Source organism: Myotis lucifugus, unplaced genomic scaffold (genome assembly GCF_000147115.1).
Source record: "Myotis lucifugus unplaced genomic scaffold, Myoluc2.0 scaffold_975, whole genome shotgun sequence".
Taxonomy (NCBI): Eukaryota; Metazoa; Chordata; class Mammalia; order Chiroptera; family Vespertilionidae; genus Myotis; species Myotis lucifugus.
The window spans coordinates 63,309-84,458 of NW_005872023.1; the positions used below are offsets into that span (position 1 = coordinate 63,309).

The 21,150-nt window shown below is 57.3% G+C and overlaps 1 protein-coding gene and 1 long non-coding RNA gene across 3 annotated transcripts; one reads left to right on the top strand and one right to left on the bottom strand.

The window, feature by feature from the left end:
• Nucleotides 1-1,453: 1,453 nt before the first annotated feature.
• Nucleotides 1,454-11,419, bottom strand: ST6GALNAC1 (ST6 N-acetylgalactosaminide alpha-2,6-sialyltransferase 1). Its single transcript, XM_006107012.3, has 9 exons — nucleotides 11,155-11,419; nucleotides 4,652-5,525; nucleotides 3,430-3,598; nucleotides 3,156-3,327; nucleotides 2,845-2,983; nucleotides 2,505-2,608; nucleotides 2,296-2,385; nucleotides 2,056-2,155; nucleotides 1,454-1,859 (listed from the first exon to the last, which is right to left on the bottom strand). The coding sequence occupies exons 1-9, from the start codon at nucleotides 11,283-11,285 to the stop codon at nucleotides 1,668-1,670; spliced, it is 1,971 nt and encodes a 656-aa protein (XP_006107074.1). The 5' UTR covers nucleotides 11,286-11,419; the 3' UTR covers nucleotides 1,454-1,667.
• Nucleotides 7,720-11,666, top strand: LOC111824148. Of its 2 annotated transcripts, XR_002827250.1 has the most exons (4): nucleotides 7,720-7,772; nucleotides 10,746-10,881; nucleotides 11,188-11,255; nucleotides 11,551-11,666. It is a non-coding gene; the product is annotated as an uncharacterized LOC111824148 (long non-coding RNA). The 2 variants fall into 2 exon arrangements; XR_002827249.1 differs by having other exon boundaries at nucleotides 10,746-11,255.
• Nucleotides 11,667-21,150: the final 9,484 nt, after the last annotated feature.

Here is a 21,150-nt window from a genome sequence, read left to right on the forward strand (position 1 = left end):
AACAGCTACCCGTGTCTCCATTGTACAACATGGTCCACTACCCACGGGGAACAGCTACCCGTGTCTCCATTGTACAACACGGACCACTACCCACAGGGAACAGCTACCCGTGTCTCCATTGTACAACACAGACCACTGCCCACAGGGAACAGCTACCCGTGTCTTCATTGTACAACACGGACCATTACCCACGGGAACAGCTACCCGTGTCTTCATTGTACAACACGGACCACTACCCAAGGGAACAGCTACCCGTGTCTTCATTGTACAACACGGACCACTACCCACGGGAACAGCTACCCATGTCTTCATTGTACAACACAGACCACTACCCACAGGGAACAGCTACCCGTGTCTTCATTGTACAACACAGACCACTACCCACAGGGAACAGCTACCCGTGTCTTCATTGTACAACACGGACCACTGCCCACGGGGAACAGCTACCCGTGTCTTCATTGTACAACACGTATTTGCATCTCCGTGGACAAGACTTTTTTATTACCACCAGTTTTCTACACCCCCTCCCCCCCCCCCCGCCCCGCCCAGAGCTGTCAAAGACAAGGATGGCTGGTCAGATAACCCCAGCGGCGTCCGCTAGACCAGCTATCTTCAACCTTTTCCATCTCAGGGCACCCATAAACTAACAACTGAAATTCTGCGGCACACCCAAAAAATATATTTTTTGCCGATCTGACAAAAACACACACACAAAAAGAGGTAAAATTGTGATTCATTCGCGACGGATGTCTGGCTCCCGTAGTGTTGTCTGTGGTCGTGTTTTTATTCGCCGGTCTAAGGGGAAAGGGTCCGTGCGCCACTGCGAAGCCAGGGACTGGTGTTTTATAAATTCTTGTGGCAGCACCGGCTGAAAATCGCTGCCCTGGACAGTCCAGGGTGAAATGAGCTGCCTTCAAGGCTTCAGCGCTGCTAAGAGATCGGACCTCAAACCCGGATCCGTGTTTCCATCACTTCGTCTTTCCTCTGTGCCGATATCGCTTCTGCACGGTCAGGGTGGTTTCCGCGGAGATCTGTGGCACTGACCGCTCGTCACCGTTCAGTTAAAATTCCTCGGTCTCAAGAAGGGAGCCCTGCCCTAGCCGGTTTGGCTCAGTGGATAGAGCGTCGGCCTGCGGGCTGAAAGGTCCCAGGTTCGATTCTGGTCAATGGCATGTACCTTGGTTGCGGACACATCCCCAGTTTGGGGTGGGCAGGAGGCAGCTGATCGATATTTCTCTCTCATCGATGTTTCTAACTCTCTATCCCTCTTCCTTCCTCTCTGTAAAAAAATCAATAAAATATATATTAAAAAAAAAAAAGCCAGGAACCTCGGTTGCAGGCTCCTCCGGGGCCTGGGCCCTGGTCAGGGTACATGCAGGAGGCAACCAACCGATATGCTTCTCTCACATCGATGTTTCTCTCTGTCTCTCCCTCTCTCTCCCACTCTCCCTAAGAATCAACAGGAAATACCCTCTGGTGAGGATTAAAAAAGAGAAAAAAGAAAAGGCGCCCTGTCCTCCCCGTCCCGGGACAGAACCTTCGGCAACTTTCCAAGCTTTTTTCCCAACGCCAGTCACGGCCGTCTCAGGGCGTCCCTCATGGTGCGGACAGACGGACAGATGATGTTCCCTCCCAGCCCCGCCGGGCCTGGGGCTGGGAGGGGCCCATCAGACCTTCTGCTTGGGCGCCACGGGGCGCTGGTACAGCCGGATGATCCCCTCGTCATGCAGCCGCTTCCAGAGCGTCCTCTCCAGGGCGAAGTCGTGGTTGATGTAAAAGACGGTCTTTTTCCACGACCGGTCGTAGTAGTGGTCGGAGAAGCGCTCGTGGCCCTCGGTGATGAAGCCGTAGGCGCTCACCTGCGTCGAGGTCGGTGGAGAAACAGCCTGTGTCGCTCTCTCCTGGCCTCTTCTCAGGGTCTGTGTGCGCCGTGTCCCCCCTCCCAGGTCTGGGTGCAGGCCCCTGGATGTACCCGCACCCCAGCCCACGCCACTGCTGGGCGGGGCAGTGCCGAGCAGGCGGGAACCCCAGAGCCGTCCCGCCCGCCGCCCCCACCTTGTCGCAGAGCTGCAGGGCCGTGAGCAGCAGCAGGGCCCCGGTGGTGGGCCGGTATATCCTCCAGTGGGCCGTGTCCAGGGTCCTCGACCTCAGGAACCTGGAAGACACCCCGCGGTCAGGAGGCTGCGGAGAGGACGCCCGCGCCGTCCGGCCGCCGCCCACCTGTTCTTCATGTAGCGCCCCCCACAACCCACCTGTTCTTCATGTAGCGCCCCCCGCCGCCCGGCCGCCGCCCACCTGTTCTTCATGTAGCGCAGCAGGTCCGGGTGCAGCAGCAGGTACTGGTCCAGCCGCAGGGCTTCGCGGAAGACGACCTGGGGCCTGTGCCTGTGGCAGGAGGGTCGCCGGCTCAGTCTCCTCCCTCCCCGGGGCCTGGCCGCCCCGCAGCTGCTCACCACGCACATACACACACACACACACACACTCCTGGGCCAGGGGGCGGGTACCTGAACCAGAAGAGGCTGCCTTCCTTGACCGTCCGGTTCAGGAGCAGCGCCTCCAGCCACTCATAGTCCCGGGTGCCTTCCAGGAAGTGCAGGTAGCGGATGTCCTGGGGACCGAGGGCAGCGAGTGGCTCAGGGGGGCTGCCTGCAGGACCGGGGCTGGGAGGCCCGGCTCTGCCTCCAGCCGGCCCGCCCGCGGCTCTCAGGCCTGGTCCCCCACCCCTGGCTCCTCCCTGGGAACTGAGCCTGTACCCACCGCAGACTCCCGGCCAGGATGCTGGCCCGTCCCACCTGTGCGCCCCCTTCCCGGAGTCTGGCTGGCCCGGCCCCTCCCTCTGCTCACCTTCCCCAGAGGCGCGTGCTGGAAGCCCCGGCTGCCCAGCTGGTAAAGTGACTGCGTCAGGGAGAAGGCGGTGAAGCCGTAGAACGATGTCCGAGTGCCCACGTCCTGCTCGTAGCCCTTAGTGACAGCGCCGCTCAATCTGTGTGGAAGGACAGAGGTCAGAGGTCAGACAGACCCCTGAGCGCAGAGGGAGCTGCGTGGAAGCCGGTGGAGAGGAAGGAGGGATGGAAGAGAGGTGCCCTCTACAGGCCTGGTCACCGGCAGCGCTCCGGAGAGCCCGTCTCTGTAGGGGAAGCTGGGGGGGGCCTCACCGGAACACGTAGTCGTGGCCGTCTATCTCCGGGCCCACGTGGGAGTCGTTCAGGATGCCCCCGTTGCCCACCACGGCGCAGCTGACGCACTGGGTGCTCCCGGCAGGGAGGCCGGCCAGGAGCAGCTGCTGCTGGGCCACCGGAGGGAAGCGGGTCACCACCTCCTGCACCACTGGAACAGGGGGCCCTCCAGTCAGAGCCCCGGGAGGGCCAGGGCGGGGAGCCCCCAGGGAAGAGGCAGACCCCCGGCCGCTGGCGGAGGCACCGCACTCACAGGAGCGGTTGAGCTCCATGAAGCCGAAGGGCGGGGCGAAGTGCTCCAGGCGCTCCCACTCGCTCTGGTTGAAGTGTCTGGAGTCCAGGAAGAGGGTGAGGTTGGGCAGGAAGAGATGCCGGAGCCAGAGCGACTTGGAGGCCCTCACCTTCACGGAGTCGGGGCAGGTCTAAATGCACGGGGGCGGGTCAGGCAGGCGGCCAGGAGGGCCATGACCAGGCCTGGGCCGGGCGGCAGGGGGCAGAGAGCCTCCAAGTTGGGAAGGCACCGCTTCCGCTGCCTCGTCCCTCCTGTTGGCGGCCGGCCTGCCGCGCCCCGAGGCTTCCCCGAGGACAGGCGTCCTTGGCCCTCACGGCCCATGCCCCTTTGAGCGGGAGAAATGGGACCCCGGGACGGGGTGGTCCGCGTGCTGCCCTGGCATGGTTGCAACTCTGTGTGCGAGTCCGTTTTCAGTGTGGCTCTCCCGTGGTGCTTTCTCAGGGAGGGAAGAGAGGGGAGGTGGTGGGACCACTCTATGCAGAAGACAAGGTATTCCCAGGCGCTAGCACTGGGCACCACGTTGGGCATTCTTTTATATGTACATATACATATAGTATATATAACTGATCTCAGAGAGGACGGGAGAGGGAGGGAGAGAAACATCAATGATGAGAGAGAATCATTGACCAGCTGCCTCCTGCACGCCCCCTACTGGGGATCAAGCCCGCAACCCGGGCATGTGCCCTTGACGGGAATTGAACCGTGACCTCCTGGTTCATGGGTCAAAGCTCAACCGCTGAGCCACGCCGGCCGCCACCAAGTTGGGTCTCCTTGTCTGTTAGTCCCTGCCCCCAGCCTCGGACCCACCGGAGGACCGGGAGGGGGTCAAACCGCAGAGCAGGTTGCACTCGGCCACCCGATCGACAGCCTCCGTGGAGCCGCTCCCTGCACTTTGAATCCAGCGGCTGTTGGCGTTGCTACGAAGCACACACACAGCCAGGCACTGACTGTCCGGAGCCTGGGGGGCTCCTTGCGCACACCTTCCCGTGCCTCCCGGCCAGGATTCTGGGGCCGGCCTCCTCCCCCCATTGCGGTGGGATAGGAAGGAAGGATGGGGCGACCCCGGGGGTGGGATCAGGCAGGGCCTAGGAGTGGAGCCTGGGAGGTGAGGGAGGGGGATGGGCTGAGTGCCAGGAGGGGCGTCGGAGCCGGAGGCAGAGGGCAGGGTCGTGGCAAAACTCACCGTCTGCAAGCCCCCCACGTCCAAGCTGTATTGTTCCTCAAAGTCCCACTTGGGCTCGGCCTTGAAGTTGGCGGCCCGCAGCCTGGGGGTGGTCTGTGCCACGGGGCTCCGGGAAGGGGTGGCGCGTGGGGCGGCTGTCTCTGTGGTCACTCCTTTGGTTTCCCTCGTGGGTGACCCTGCTCCCGTGGGGGTCAGCGCCTCAGCCCGGCTCTCCAGCCTGGGTGTCCCGGCCGTGGGTGCCCGAGGCTGCGCCGGCGCTGTCCCCGCGGCTGTCGGCGGCTCGTTCTTGTCCCTCCTCCCTTCGCTTGTCCTCGCATCCAGAACCCGCGGTGCCTCCGTCCCAGGGGGGGCCGGCCCCCCCGCCTGACTGCTCGGGGGCGGTGTGCCCACCGTGGTGCCCTGACTCCTGAACAGTGCCGTCCTGGCTGTGCCGGGCGCTCTGGCCGCGATGTAGCCTGTGGCCTCCATGTGGCCCCCAGCCTTCATGTGGCCCGCGGCCTCCGAGTGGCCCGTGGCCTCTGTGTGGCCCGCGGCCTCCGTGTGGTCCGTGACCTCTGTGTGGCCTGTGGTCTCCGAGTGGCCCGTGGCCTCCCTGTGGTCCGCGGCCTCCAAGTGGCCTGTGGCCTCCGTGTGGCCTGTGGCCTCCATGTGGCCCGCGGCCTCCGTGTGGCCCGCGGCCTCCGTGTAGCCTGTGGCCTCCGTGTGGCCCGTGGCCTCCGAGTGGCCCGTGGCCTCAGGGCGGGTGTCCAGCGTGCTGCTCTCCTGCGTGGACCCTGCGTGGGTGGGGGCCCTTCTGTCCATGGGGGGCGTTGGGGGCGAGGTCTCCTGCAGTGATGGCCAGGACCTCTCTGTAATGTCCTCTGTCCTGTGATGCCTGGGGACAGAGAACGGCTGATGAAGGTGAAGGGAGTAGAAGCTTGGGCCTCAGGCCGACTGCAAGCCAGTGCCTGTGCGAGGAAAGGAAGCCGCATCCCCATCCATCCGCCAGAGAGGAAGCCTTGCCCTCTGGGGACTCCCCTCCCCCCACCCCCTGCCCTCCCCTCCACCCCCTACCCTCGGCTCAGTGGTGGAGCGCCGACCTATGAACCAGGAGGTCACAGTTCGATTCCGGTCAGGGCACATGCCCGAGTTGCGGGCTCGATGCCCAGCGGTGATCAGTGTGGGGCGAGCAGGAGGCAGCCGGTCGGTGGTTCTCTCCCTCTCTGCCGGGTTCTCCGTGGCGCCCGGGACACTGCTCCAGATTGAGGTCTAAGAAGGAGTTTGTGTGGCCTGAGACCTGTCACCTTGGATTTGCGTGTCGGTGCCCTTCAGTCGACCTTGGGTTGTTTTTGTGTTTTGTTTTTTTAAATGAAGTGGAGGGAACAATGGTAACCTTGTTCAAAGAAAATGGGGAAGAGACGCATTTATGTGAAGACCAGGGCTGCCAACCTTGGCTTTGAATCAAGAGCCTCGCAAAGGGTCTGCCTTACAGACTGGCTTGAGGCGCTGCTCCCCAGCCAGCCGCTGCCTGCGGCCGTGAGGACGGAAGTGTCCGGAGGAACCCGGGGGCGAGGAGTGACAGCCTCTCCGAGGGTCCAGAACCGGGGCTCAGGGCTCGGGGCTCGGGGCCTCTGCGGCGGCTTCCTTCTCACTTTCTCAGCCCACGTGGTGGGGGCCGGCCGCCCCCTAGCGCCTGTTCTGGGGACTGTCGGCTCTCTGTGCTCCCAGGGTTTCATTTTGGGGGCCGAGGTTCTCACCCACTTGGGTGCTTTCTCCATCCCTGGCCAGGGGTCTGGGTGACACGGTGGGTGACATCCTGGGGTCCACCCTGTGCCTAGGAGGAGGTCAGTTTCAGGAGAAAGAGGGGGTCATCGGCTCCTGAGATGGCAGGCACCCCCTGAGTATTCACTCTGAAGGAATGCCACCCCAGGCCCCGGTTGGGGGCTCGATCCCCAGTGTGGGGCGTGCAGGAGGCAGCCGATAGATGATTCTCTCTCATCATTAATGTTTCTATCGCTCTCTCTCCCTCTCCCTTCCTCTCTGAAATCAATGAAAATATATTTAGAGGGAAAAAAAAGAATGCCCGCCAGTGCACGGGGAAAGCTGGCGGTGGATTTGTGCTGCTCTGTTAGTAGAAAGACAGTGCCTGAGCTCGGGATGGGGCTCCCCGAGCTGCCCTTTAAGCTGATAATTGAGCTTAAGCTCCAAGGGCAGCGCGGGAGCCGAGGTGTTACCCGCTTGGCAAACAGTGGCTGCTCCTGGGCTGGCTCTTGGATTCGCCTCCACTTCCCGCCCCCAAACCTCAGAGGCCCCTGGACGCTTTCCTTGCCAGCGTCCAGCACCTGCCTGGCTGTGAGCGGGGACAGGTGCGGCGGGTGGGCTGGGCCGGTCCACCTGTCAGCCCGCAGCGCCAGCTGCCGCTGGTCACGTGGGCCCTGAGGGCACACAGCCCATCGAGGGGCAAGAGTCAGCGGCCCCCGCCCGACCCTTCAGCCGCAAATGCCACCTCTATTTTTACGGGAAGTGTTAGCAATGACCCAGGTTGTGACAACATGACGCCACTCTATTTCATTTTACTTCCCTGTAATTAAACACACCTGGGATTGCTAAGGAGCTGGGTGCTTATCCAGGCATGACCGATTCTCAGGTGGGGTGTTTGCTGAATGTTCAAATTGCTTCCGTCCACATGTCCACATGCTGAGTGGGTTTATACACCATGGGCTGGGCTGGGCTGGGCTGGGCTGGGCTGGGCTCGGGTGGCGGGAGGGTGGGGGGGCCTTTTTTCTATTAAGAGCCTGTAGGTCAGAGGACCAGGCAAAGCCAGAAGCAGTTTAGTTTCCTAATTCTGACCTATTTGGGAGGTAAGAATATAAAATGTTGCACTTTGAAAAATAAATGTATCATGAGCAAGGATCACACTGCTCTATTCCATAAATGAAACAATTTGGCATCCTCCTCCCTCTAAATTCTTTGTTTTTCATTTGTTTGTTTGTTTGTTTGTTAATCCTCACCCGAGGATATTTCTCCATTGATTTTTAGGGAGAGTGGAAGAGAAACATCAATGTGAGAGAAACACATCGATTCGTTACCTCCTGCACATGCCCGGACCAGGGCCCGGGCCAGGGAGGAGCCTGCCACCAAGGTACGTGCCCTTGGCCGGAATCACACCCGAGCCCTTTGGTCCCCAGGCCGACGCTCTGTCCACTGAGCCAAACCCGCTAGGGCCTCCCTCTGAATTCTTAGGTAAACATCACACGAGGGGGAACCTGGGAGCAAAGGCAAGACTAAATGTTCAAAACTCATTGAGGCCTGAAGCCTTGGCGAGACAGCGGTCTTTCCCGGGAAGGGAATGCGGTAGCGAGAGAGCCGAGGACCGTGTGGCCCTGCATTGTCCCCAGGCCCCATTCAGATGACCGGGAAGTGGAGACAAATAAGACGGTTGGTTCCCACCCACAAAAAATTCAGAAAAAAACAACAACTTTGGGTTGACGGCCTCGTGTCCTGGCGGCTGCGATAGAGGGCGGGGTGCTACCCGCCTGGGGTCCTGGCTGAGGCGAGCCCGCTGGGTCTGAGCTGAAGTGAGGAGGTGACCTGGGACTAGTGTCCTGACCTCCTGTATCTGTACGAGGAGGTGAGGGTGATGATACTGTCCACCCGAAAGGCTTGCTAGACAGTCAGGGACCGAGGCCGAGGCCGGGGCCTGGCACTGGGTTCGAGATGTTCATCGTTAATCAGCCTCCCCTCGCGACCGGGCGGCCTTTTCCCGTTTCAGGCCGTGGCTCGCTCTCTCCCTTTGCGATGCCTCCATGTCCCGGCTCAGGCAGGTGCGGACGCTGCCTTCTCCCCGTCCCACCCTGGGTCCTGGCTGGAACGAGTCTTGTCCACAGGCTGCCCCGCCTTGGACGTCAGGGTGGTTCCTTATCCCTCCTGCGGTGACCACACCCATCCCACGCATCTGTTTAACCTTTTGAGCCTCCTCCTCTTCATTTTGTAAACAAATAATCAGAGATAACACACAGAAAGCCCCTGGAGCCTAGGTTACTATCTGCAAATCTCCTCCAACTCTGAAATGATCGTGCCATAAAAGTGCCATAAACGTGCCATAAAAGTGCCAACGAAGCTTTGATAATGAGTAACCTTCACACATCAAAGTTTCCTGACCTTGGAAACTCTCCTTCCCCTGGGGTTGGCGGTTTACAGCTCCCTCTCTTTTCCTTTCTTTCTTTCTTTCTTTTTAAGAATCGTTTATTGATTTTTATTTTATTTTTTTTAAATATATATTTTATTGATTTTTTACAGAGAGGAAGGGAGAGAGATAGAGAGTTAGAAACATCGATGAGAGAGAAACATCGATCAGCTGCCTCCTGCACATCTCCCACTGGGGATGTGCCCGCAACCCAGGTACATGCCCTTGACCGGAATCGAACCTGGGACCTTTCAGTCCGCAGGCCAGCGCTCTATCCACTGAGCCAAACCGGTTTCGGCATGTTTATTGATTTTTAGAGAGAGGGGAAGAGAAAGAAACATCGATGTGAGAGGGCACCTCCACTGGCTGCCTCCTGCACGCCCCAGCGGGTACCTGGGCGGTTCTGGGGCTCGGATCCCTCCACGGACCGGGCTGAGCTGCCCTCCACAGCATCCTGGGCTGTGGAGGCCCCGGGTGGGCGGAGGGCGCTGGCCTCCTTCCCAGGGACACGAACCCAGGGTCAGTGCCCACCCCCTTCCACCTTTAGGACGGTCAGTGCCCACCCCCTTCCACCTTTAGGACGCTCTGGACCAGAAACAGGGCTGGGTACTCGGTCTCCTTCCGAGGAGGCCAGGGACCCTGGTCACGATTCCCCCACAGCGCACCCCCACTTCCACTCCCAGAGGGCCGGCGCCCCAAACACTCTCATTCTCTGAGCTTCTCTCCCTCCCTTAGCTTCTTACTTGTTGGCTTTTTTTTTTTTTTTTAAGGGAGAGAGAGAAAAAAAAAACATCGATGTGAGAGTGAAACATCCATCACTCGGCTGCCTCCTCCACGCCCGTAACTGGGATTGAGCCCACAGCCTGACTGGGAATCATACAGGCAACCTTCCGGGGCCTGGGCCGACACCCAGCTACTGAGCCTCAGCGGACAGCGCACCTTACCTTCTATGTAAACCAGATCGAGTCAAGTTTTTGTCATTTGCAGTCAAAAGACTTCCAACATATACAAACCCATATTGAGGCCTACACAAAAGTAAATTTCAGGTAGAGTAACTATTTGAGCTTACATAGCAAAAGTAGAAAATATGGAAGACAATTTATGTCATTTTGGACTGGGGCAGACTTTCCTAGGAATGCACAAAGTCTAGTGGCCATAAGGGAAAAGATAGACAAATTTCATCTATAGAAAGTTATTTGTGTGTGACATAATGTGGGCCAATGTGTATCCATCCATCTGTCATCCACCTACTTCCCTACCTATCGACCCCTCCGTTTACCCACATGTTAGGACTTGCATAGCATACGGCAAAGAGCGCAGGCTATGGTCCCAAATGCTGGGTTTGAATCCGCCCTGCGACTTGCTCGCAGGGTGAACTGGGTGACTCACTTAAGCTCTCTGTTTCAGGATACGCAGAATCATAAGCATTAGTGAGTTAATTCACAGAAAGCATTTAGGATCCTGCCTGGCACCTAGAGAATTCTACAGAAGTGTTAGCTACAATAACATCATAACTACATCTACACCCAGGTATTAAGCGTGCTCACCCCAGAAGAGTGGGTAGAGATGGGGTGTAATGGAGAGACCCTCCCTTCTTGCTCCACCTTTCTGTATTGTTGTAAACTTCATGAGAACAAGCATTGCTGTCAGATTTTAAGAAGAGTGAAACACAATTTTAAAAATTGAGTCTAGAAAGAACAGGGTCTCTCACTGCTGGAGATGTGTTTATTCTCTAAGAAAACTGGTCTAGCCCGGCCAGTGTGGCTCAGTGGTTGCACATCGACCCATTCCCAGTCAGGGCTCATGCCCGGGGTGCTGAGGGCTCAGTCCCCAGTGTGGGGTGTGCAGGAGGCAGTTGATCAGTTATTCTCTCTCATCGTTGATGTCTCTCTCTCTCCCCCTCTCCCTTCCTCTCTCTGAAATCAATAGAAGGAGATATACATGAAAGAAAACTGGTCCAGAAAACCCTTTCCAAGGATTCTCGAGGCCCAGCGTTTAGGCTGCCTCCCGGCGTGACGGCTCTTGGGGAGAGTATGGTTATGAAGTGAATGAATGAATACACGGGGTAAGTCTTCTGCTTCGAGACACTGAATGGCACGTGAGAACTTAACCCCAGAGCTGCCCTGAAAACTCACAGTCCCGGGGGACATACTCCTGCTCTCGAACCCCTGCCTGCGTGCCCGTGGCACCCCCTCTCCCACCGCCTCCACGGTCCCCAGGCTTCCCGGCCCCCGGCCCCCACGAGGGCACAGCCGTGTCTCCGAGTTCCCCAGTCCTCCCTCTAGAGTTTTCTGTTTCCTCTAAGAAATGACGCGCTTGGAAAAGGCCAGGCTCTTACCTGGTGGGCTTTGTATTCGGTTCCTTCACGAAGGCGGGCAGGGTGAACAGGAGGAAGATCAACCCGGCCAAGAGCAGGAGCCAGCGGGCAGCGCGGCCCAGGTGGGCGAGTCTCCGCAGGTGGGGCCTCATGGTGGCGGGTCGGGCCCTCAGGAAGCTTCTGCATGTCCCGGGGCCTTGGCATGGACCGCAGCAGCGAGAGGAGAGGCTGGGGCGTCCTGGCCAGGGAGGGCACGCCCTTTGTCCTCATGGAGCCACCGGGAGGAACCCCGCCGCTGCCGTGGAGAGGTGTCTGCCAGGGGAGGAGGGGCCACGCGCGGAGGCTCCAGGCCGGCCTGGCTCGAAGGAAAACTCCTTTTGTTCAGACACGTTCCCCTTCCTTCTCTTTGTCCCGAAGCCAGTCTCTGAACGGAGGACTTCATGTAAAACAAACACGCGTTACGTGGGAGGAACCTCGCCTTCATCAGCTGGTTCCACACCCGTGGGGACCCCGGACGGGTGCCCGGCCTCCACGCACAGGTGAGTTTTATGACAACAATAAGGGCACCCATCAGGTTCGAGGCCCCCTAGCGATCTTTTCTTAAAAGACCATCCTAAAGCCCGGCAGGCCTGTGAGCCAGGAGGTCAGGGTTCGATTCCCCATCAGGGCACATGCCCAGGTTTCAGGCTCCATCCCCAGTGTGGGGTGTGTAAGTGGCAGCCAATCAATAATTCTCACTCATCATTGATGTTTCTATCTTTCTCCCTCTCCCTTCCTCTCTGAAATCAATAAGAATATATTTAAGGAAAAAAAGACCATCCTAAGTATTTAGGGTAGCAGTTCGCAATCTCAGGCGCACAGGAGTCCCCTGGGAAGCTTGGACACATGCTAACGCCCAGGCTGCACCCCAACTAATTAAACCAGAATCTCGGGGGCTGGGCCCTTGGCCAGGGGTGGGTATGTTTTCAGTTCCCAGGATGTGACCTAGTTGAGAACCACTGATTTATGGGCGGGGGAGGGGGGGTGCGGGCACACAGCGCGTTAAATGAACAAGGTTGGATACACAGTGCGCTTGTCAGAACCTGGTGAGCACTGTGGGAACTTTCCGCAGAGGCCTGGGACCAGCCACCTGCCTCCCGGGACCTTGGACAAGGTCCTTAAACTTCCCGCCTCGCCTGCCAAAGGGAAAGCGAGGCCTCCGCCGCCTGGGATCAGACTCTTGAGGAGGCACCCGCCCTCCTGGCCAGCCTTCTCCTCTGCAGTGGCCGCCAGCGGGCAGGATGCGTGCCCCGCCCCAGGCGACCTCCCAGCCCCCCCGGGAGCCGCACTGAGGTCAGCCCCACTTCACAGTCAGGGACATCGCCTCCGGGAGGGAGCGGCTTGGCCAGGATCCCGGAGGGAGCCTCAGGCTGGGGGACCAGACCCAGCTCACACCGGCTCCTTCTCCCCTGAGGCACAGCGCGCCTCTGAGGAGCACTTAGTGCTGCTGGATGTGGGAAGCAAAGTCCATGCGCTTGGGGCAAAGGGACAACTCGGAGCAACCATCTGAGATCAGTTAAGGAAACAGAAAATTCAGAGAAGCAGCAGGTGATTCATTGAAAAAATGCTGCGGACAGTCGTTGAGCAGGTGCTGCCCGGCAGGTGCGCTCTGAAGGTCTGGGAAGCGGGCCGTGCCTCCGAGTGCTCAGCCCTCAGCTCCGGGCCCCACGTCCGTCCGTGGCCCTGCTCGGGCCGCACCAGTAAAGGCGTAACAGCCCTCCCTCCTGGGATGGATGGAGAAGGTGAGAGCGGGCGTCGGAGCAGCTGAGAGTTACCCCAGCACTGACGGCTTCCTCTGTCCCCAGGGTTGGCCCCCGCGGGCGCCGTTCCAGGGGGCGGGCCGTGAGCGAGGAGGATCGGTCTGTCTCCGGGCACACCTAGCCTGTCCGCGCCACACGCCGCTCTCCAAACATTCTCTCAATAGACCGGAGTCCAGTCAAAACTCTGCCCCGCCCGGCCGCCGTGGCTCAGTGGTTGAGCGTCCACCTATGAACCAGGAGGTCATGGTTCGATCCCTGGTCAGGGCACAGGCCCAGGTTTTAGGCTTGATCCTCAGTGTGGGGCGTGCAGGAGGCAGCCAATCAGTGATTCTCTCTCTTCATCGTTGTTTCTCTCTCTGAGAGTCTCTCCCTCTCCCTTCCTCTCTGAAATCAATGAAAATATATATTTTTAAAGCCCACAAAACTCTGCCTTTAATTGGCCCTTTCCCGGCAGTTTGCCCGCACACTTGGCACGAGCAGTTCCCCTCTGCCCCGGTGCCCGTGGGCAATGCCCGGCCAAGGAAGTGCACAGGGAGGCATTTCCTTACCCGGCGCCTGGGTTTGATTAAACAAAAGTGTCTTTTTCATCTCACCGTGTCTGGTGTCTGGAGAGACAGGCTATGGGCCTCCACGGAGCCTGGGGACCCAGCTGGCCGCCGGTGCCAGCTGAGCCACGGGGCGACCTGTGCCTCTGCCCCCTCGGGGCTGGTTGAACTTGGAGTTCTCGCGGCCAGCCAGCCAGCCGTGGAGGCGGAGTTCTGGTTTCCTGGTTCTCAGGTTCCAGCCCCCGCTGCGCTGCACGCCTGGGCAGCCAGGACCTTCCGGGAGTTTGTGAGCCACCGTCACAATGTTCACGTTTGATGTGAAGGTCTCCTTCCTCCCCCTTTAAGCTAAAGCGTCTGGCGCGAGTCTCTCTCTCCAGGATGTGAGAGTCTAACTGCAGGCAGGAGCTGCTCTGTGGTTCTCGGCGATAGGTGAGCTCCGACCCGCACACAGACACGCAACCTGGGAAGGTGCTCAAGAGGTGATTCCACCTGCAGAGCCAGGCAGACGGAATAACGGATTTAGAGAAGGACAAACTCAGGAGGGATTCTTTTTTTAAAAAATATATTTTTATTAATTTCATAGAGGAAGGGAGAAGGAGAGAGAAACAGAAACATCAATGATGAGTAAGAATCATTGATCTGCTGCCACCTGCACGCCCCCTACCAGGGATCGAGCCCGCAACCTGGGCATGTGCCCCGACCGGAATCGAACCTGGGACCCCCCAGTCCGCAGACGGACGGAGAGGAAGGATTCTTAAGCTGAGTTGCAAATGGGGGCAAAACCGGATTTTGCCCGGGGAGGAGGGCAATCAGACCCCACAGACGCTGCCCACCTGGAGGCTGCTCTTCAGGGTGAGGGTGCCTTGGGATCGCTCCAGGATTGGAATTCTTGGGAAGTGTCACCCTCAGATTCCCTCTGCTCTAAGACCGCCCTGACGATTTAGAGCAGGGGCGGGGAACGTCCGGCCCTCGGGCCGTATAAGGGCTGAGAAATCATCCGGTCTGGCCCTGCCAAGGCCTTAGGGGTGAGTTATTGGAACATTTGACCCAATTTCAGGCTAATGTTTAAGTTGATATTTTGTATGGCCAGCGAATGACGTTATAAATATCCAAATGGCCCCCCCAGCGTGGCTCAGTGGGTGAGCGCCGGCCTATGAACCAGGAGATCTCTGTTCGATTCCGGTCAAGGGCACATGCCTGGGTTGCGGGCTCGATCCCCAGGGTAGAACGTGCAGGAGGCAGCTGATCAATGATTCTCTCTCATCACTGATGTTTCGCTCTCTCTCCCTTCCTCTCTGAAATCAATAAAAATCTATTTTCAAAAGCATATCCAATGGCCCTTGGCAGGAAGAAGGGTCCCACCCTGCCTTAGAGGCATGTTGGGTCACAGGGAACGAAGTCCAACTCCCTAGAAGTCAGCTTGTGGGGGTGGTGAGGGCACTGCACTCAGGCCCCCGAAGGCCTGTCTTCTCTGATCGGGTTCTGTGTGCCCGGCCCGCCCCCGACTTTTCCCCACAGGCTGATTGAGATAGAATGTGCCTACTACCTAGTCCAACCACCAAGGGTCCGGGCCCATGGGTTTCAGCCGGATAACTGGATTGTGCAGTGGATTTACAGAGCGGTGCCACCATCCCCGTAATCTAATCTTAAAACATTTTATCGAGAGAACCCTCATGCCCATGAGCGGTCGCCCCCTGGCCGAACGCTCTTCCTTCTCCTCCCAGCGGGAGGCAGCCGCCCGTCCGTGTCCCGTGTCCGTAGGTTTGCGGATCCTGGACACGGGGTAAATGAGGTTCTGGAATGTGTGGGGTCCGGGTGGCTGGCTGGCTGCTGTCACTTCGCAGGCCATGGTGTGCGCTGGGGCTCCATCCCCCCCGTTCTTCCCTTGTCCGTTCATCGGTTCCTGGACACCTGGGTTGTCTCCGCCTTTGGCTCTTGTGAACGATGCTGCCACGAGCATTCCTGGGCAAGTTCCCGCGTGGAGAGGGCCTCGTTTCCCTTGGGAGGGCCCTAGGGGTATAATGCTGAGTTATATGGCAGCTCGAGTTTACATTTTTTGAGGAAATGCCAACGTATTTTTCAGAGTGCTGCCCACGACTTTCCCACCCGTGATGCCCGAGGGATTAAATGTCCACATTGAAGCCAAAATTGATTGTGTGTGTGAACTGGTATGTTGTCATTTTGTTTGTTTGTTTAATTTTAGAGAGGAAGGGAGAGGGATAGAGAGACAGAAACATCCATGAGAGAGGAACGGCTATCGGCTGCCTCCTGCACGCCCCCTACTGGGGACTGAGTCCACAACCGGGGCTTGTGCCTGATGGGGAATCGAACTGTGACCTCCTGGTTCATAAGTCGATGGTCAACCACTGAGCCACACCAGCTGGGCTTTTAAAAAAACCAAATTTGAGAAGTTTTCAGGCATTATTTCTATGAATATTTTTTCTCTCTGCTCCTTCCCTTTCTTATGATACTTTTCAACATCACAATCTTCATTTGGTCTTTTAAAAATAATTTCCACTTCTTTATTAACATTCTCGACTTATGAGTCGTCATTGTCATACCTTCCTTTATCTTTTAAAAATATAGTTTCCTTTGGTTTGTAAAACATATTTATAGTAGGTTCTGCTGCCGGCCCCCCACCCCCACCGCCATGTATGAGTCACACTTTCCTGTTTCTTTCCTGTTAATTGTTTTGTTGAAACAGCTGCCAAAGTATTTCTCAGAGCGGCTGCCCATCTAACGTCCCACCACCTGGGAGCTTCAGGGTTTCCACGCTGCCCCCCCTCCCGCCCCGGGCCTGGTCGTTGTAGCTGTTGTTTGTTTGGCCGTTTGTTTAAATGTTTAATTCTTACCCGATTCTGTGGCGCCTGGTACCTGGTTTGTGTGCAGTGTGCAGCTTTCGATGTCTTTGCTCAGATTTCTTTGGTTTGGTTTGGTTTGTTTAAATCATATGTTTTTATTGATTTCAAAGAGAGGAGGGGAGAGGGAGAGAGGGACAGAAATATCCCCGCTGCTGGGATTCGAGCCAGCAACCTGGGTATGTGCCCTGACCGGGAATCGAACCGTGGCCTCCTGGTTCATAGGTTGACACTCAACCACTGAGCCACACCGGCCAGGCTGTTTTGTATTCCTCACTTCGGTCTTGCTCTGACTGCGAGGAATGAGTGGGGTCCTAGGAGGACTCTTGCTGGCTGTCTCTCTCCCTTGTCTCTCTGCTCAGTGTATGGCTGGTCTGCTGTGTTGCTGGTTTCTACTAGCATCGTGCGCAAAATGTGCTTTGGGACACCGTTTCTGAGGAGCCATTTTTCCCGATGTCAGTACAGAATCACCAACAACGCAGAAAGAGCGAAGATATGCTCACCCGGGCACAGAAGCCAGTGGCAGAGCCGAGCTAAGGGAGACAGTAACATGTGCTCTCGGCAGCTGTGGGCAGGCTGGGGGTGTGCCAGCGCCTGACACAGCAAGCAGAGGGCACTGCCCACACCAGACTCCAGAAAGCTGTCAGGTGTGCCACCTGCGTCCTTTGTGCCACCCTGTCCTCTCTGTGCCCGTGGAATACGCCATTGAAGCCAACAGGTCTCTGGAAAGAAGCAAACTCAACGCAGGCAGCTTCTTCGCTGCTCGTAGAATTACACACGGACTCGGAGAGCTCCCCTCCGCCCTCCAGGCCAGGAGCAGCTCTTATCGCTCCCCACAACCTGCTCCCTGAATTCACTCACCGCTTGGGTTTGTCACTGCTGCTCCGGTTTCTCCTTTGGCCCTTTGGGGTGTGCTGTTCAGAAACAAGACCTTCGTTGGATCGTTTCTCTATAATCTAAAGAAAATGTGCTTTATCTTGTCTTTAAGGTTGAGCGTGGCCTTGGCCCTCGGAAATGCACATTTAGCTCTGCGTCATACCTGCGCACTTCACAGTGGAGGCCTTTATCCCCCAATTGTACCGCTGCCACCAACAAAGGCAGCTGTTTGCCAAACCATACAAGGAGGACCTTTGGGTGTCGCTGAGAATGAAAGTCCTTTCTGCCCTGGGCCGTCCTCCCCCTTCTCCGGTCGGGAAGGCTGTTTTTCTGCAGCCCGTGGCTCACCTGGGCATCGTATGTTCCACAGTAAGGGGGCTCCTTCTGCCGCCACCCAGAATGCATTTCACCCGCCTCCTGGCTCTGGGAGTACACCCTACCACTGTTTAGCTGTGCCACCTTGAGCAAATCACTCATGAATGGTTATATTATGAGTTCACAGGGCACAGACTCTATTCTAAGCACTTAAACATATGTTTTCTTACTCCTCATAACAATCCAATGAAGTTGGTCATTAAAAATCTCCATTTTACAAATAAAGAAAGTGAGACTCACAGTAACTTGCCCTAAACCACTGAGCCAGGTAGTAACACAGCCAGGATTTGAACCCAGGGAGTCTGGGCACCTGCACCATTGTGCCCTGTGGCCTCAGGGCGAAGTTGAATCTGAGCATCACCTGTAACGTGAGCTGGTTGACCAGATGTCTTCCAAGATCCCAAGTAGCCCGTGATGCTCAGCCTAGCTCAGGAGGAGGGCTTGGGGAGAATGAACCAAACCTCCCCGGCCTGTTCCTTACGCTGGACCGTCCCAAACCTCCCACCAGGTGCACATTCCTCAGTCGTTACCGGCAGTACCGTGGCCACTCCACGCATCTCCCGTTCCCTGGGATAGTTTTTGTGTTACACTCACTTTTTTTAATCCCTAGACCAGGGGTGGGCAAACTTTTTGACTCAAGGGCCACAGTGGGTTCTTAAACTGGACCGGAGGGCCGGAACAAAAGCATGGATGGAGTGTTTGTGTGAACTAATATAAATTCAAAGTAAACATCATTACATAAAAGGGTACGGTCTTTTTTTTTAGTTTTATTCATTTCAAATGGGCCGGATCTGGCCCCCGGGCCGTAGTTTGCCCACGGCTGCCCTAGACCCTTACCAAGGACCATGAGAAGATAAAGGGTGAATAAGGGTCTTTTACCTGACACACTGCACATCTGACGGGGCCTTTAAACTAGGAGGGTGTCCATGAGAGAGGAGAAGAGACCCCTCCATGCATCCCATCTGAGCCATGCCTGATAAGAAAGTGCCATTCTCTGGACTCCTACAATATCAGCATGTTTTTGATAATATGCGGTTTTTACTAACCTTCTCCCCAAGGCTCAATTTCAAAACAGAGACCCTCAAACAGACTCATATCCTGAGAGTGGAAAAACTGGCCCTCATTCAAAGGGTCTACATAGGAGATACCTTACTGCCCAAGCCAATGAGTGGTGGTGGTTAAAGAAGGGGAGCCTGGTCGGTGTGGCTCAGTGGTTGAGCATCGACCTATGAAACAGGAGGTCACGGTTCAATTCCCGGTCAGGGCACTTGCCCTGGTTTCGGGCTTGATCCCTAGTGTGGGGCGTGCAGGAGGCAGCCTATCAATGATTCTCATCACTGATGTTTCTATCCCTCTCTCCCTTCCCCTTCCTCTCTGAAATCAATAAAAATATATTTTTAAAAAAGAAAGAAAGAATGAGAAGGGGCCGCAGCTCCAGGTGCGGGCAGAATCCAGCTTCTTGGCCACAGGCACCAAGATGCCGAGTGGGGTTGTCCATGTTGTGCCAGGACTGTGGCTAAGACTCACAGCTAGTGGCCGAGGGGTGGGGGTGAGCATGCCCACAGGACCACCTGGAGGAAGGGCACCGTGGCACCGCCGCCTGCTGAGCGGCAGCTTCTGGAGACCTGGAAGCCACGGGGCAGGCTCCTTAGGGCAGGTAGGCTCACCCCTTCTCGCCCTCCCACTTCAGACTTCCGTTCCCGGGGCCGGGGCCGGGGTCGGAGGGGCAGGGGTGGGGTGACAGGAAGCCAGGACTGGTTTGCACAGCACTTCAGAAGTTTGTTCTTTCAGACAAGTCCCAAGAATAAAGGGAGGATTGCTAACCGAGAGAGAGCGAGCCGTGTTCCCATGAGTCAGGAGCCCTTCTGAGACCTGAGACAGGTCCTGGGACAGAGCCGGTCTCCCGGCTGTGGGCTCTGTGTGCTTATTGCTTAACTGCCACCAGAGTGCTGTTTAAACACCTGTTTAAATAGGTGCTCTGACACCCCCATAGCCTCCTCAAGGCCCCCGTTCTGTTTGCATTTCCTGGGAGTGTCAATGTTAGATAAGAAAAAAAACAAACACAAGCCTCCCGAGCCGTAAAGTAACATAACGTCTGTCTGAGAAAACGAGTCGGAAAACTTGAGATGAGCTACCCCCAAAGCCACTCCAGTCACAAGGGCCACATGCCCCCCCCACCCCCCCCAGTCTCCTAGTTTCAGAAACGCCCACAGAGGCCGCCTTGGAACAGCTGTTCCCGCAGGTGAGGGGGTCGCGGTCGGAGAGACAGATGTTGCACACCTGCCCGCGGCGGCAGCAGAATTCAGCTCTAAATCCCAGCGCCCACCCAGGGAGGAGGGCAGACAGGAAGCGCCCAGCAGGGCCCCGGCCTTGCATTCTGCGCTTTCACTTCCCTGCCGGCCGCCAGTGCGGCTCCTCTGCCGCCTCCGGGGCGCCCGCTGCCTGTCAGCAGGTCCCTCTTCCTCTCAAATCTGCCAGAAGTGGTTCCTCTTATCAGGGTGCGCGCTGACCTCTGACCCCGGCCGCGTGTGAGTGGAGAACAGAAGCTGCAGTGCTCCTGGTAGCGCCCCTCGTTGGCGCCCACCGTGGGGTCTGCAGTATTGGTGAAACGCGGCCATGTGCTCTCGGCCTGGCTTCCTGGTGCACGCAGGCGCATGCTCCTGTCCCCGGATAAGAGTCCCTGTTTGGTTTTATTTATTTACTTTTGTTAACCCTCACCCGAGAACTTTTCCCCCCATGGGTTTTTAGAGAGTGGAAGCGAGTGGGAGAGACAGAGAGAGAGAAACATCCATGTGAGAGACACACATGGATTGGTGGCCTCCCGCACACGCCCGGGGCTGGGGATGGAGCCTGCAACTGAGGTACATGCGTGCCCTTGACCGGAATCGAACCCGAGACCCTTCACTCCACGGGCCAACGCTCTAACCAATGAGCCAAAGCAGCCCGGGCTTCCTCGTTCGCTTTTAATACGGTTTCTGTTTATATTGTGATGTCTATTTATATTAGGTGGGTGGGGCAGGTAGTCGGAAACGGTAGGTGACTTACAGCATGTCTCCTGGGGAGGGAGCTTGGGCTTTGGGACCGGTCAAAGCGGTGTGGGTGTGGAGACCCATGGGCCTGGCCAGTCCTTCATCCAGAGGGGTCCGCGCTCCAGGGACCCACCAGCCCTGGTGTGCAGCACCCAGTCCCCGCACTCCGCACTCCGCCGGGCTGCGTTCCCTCGTCATCCCAGGCATCTCCTGGGCCAGAGGCACTTCAGCTCCCGCCCCCGCCCCCACACTCGGCAGCCAGCGGCCAGCCTGAGGGGACTTAAGTGCCTCCTGTGACTTAGCCACCTGCACCCTGGACGAGTCGCTTAGCACTCCATGGCTCAGCTCTCTTTTCTATAAAATTCAAATCATCATCATCATCATCATCATCATCATCATAGTGATGCATTGATGTGCCACTCAGAGCCCCCTCTCCACTGTCCACCCCTATGCAGGAGGGAGGAGGCCTGCCCGGGGCAACCAGCATCCAGTGACTGATGGACAAGCTGGTAAAAGGCCTGGTCCTCACACCCAT

Coding starts and splice junctions, on each gene's coding strand:
- ST6GALNAC1 (XM_006107012.3), bottom strand. CDS start 11,285: ATGAGGCCCCACCTGCGGAGACTCGCCCACCTGGGCCGCGCTGCCCGC. Junction 3,328..3,429: donor CATGGAGCTCAACCGCTCCT/GTGAGTGCGGTG, acceptor CCCCTGTTCCAG/TGGTGCAGGAGGTGGTGACC. Junction 2,609..2,844: donor AGCACGCGCCTCTGGGGAAG/GTGAGCAGAGGG, acceptor CTCGGTCCCCAG/GACATCCGCTACCTGCACTT.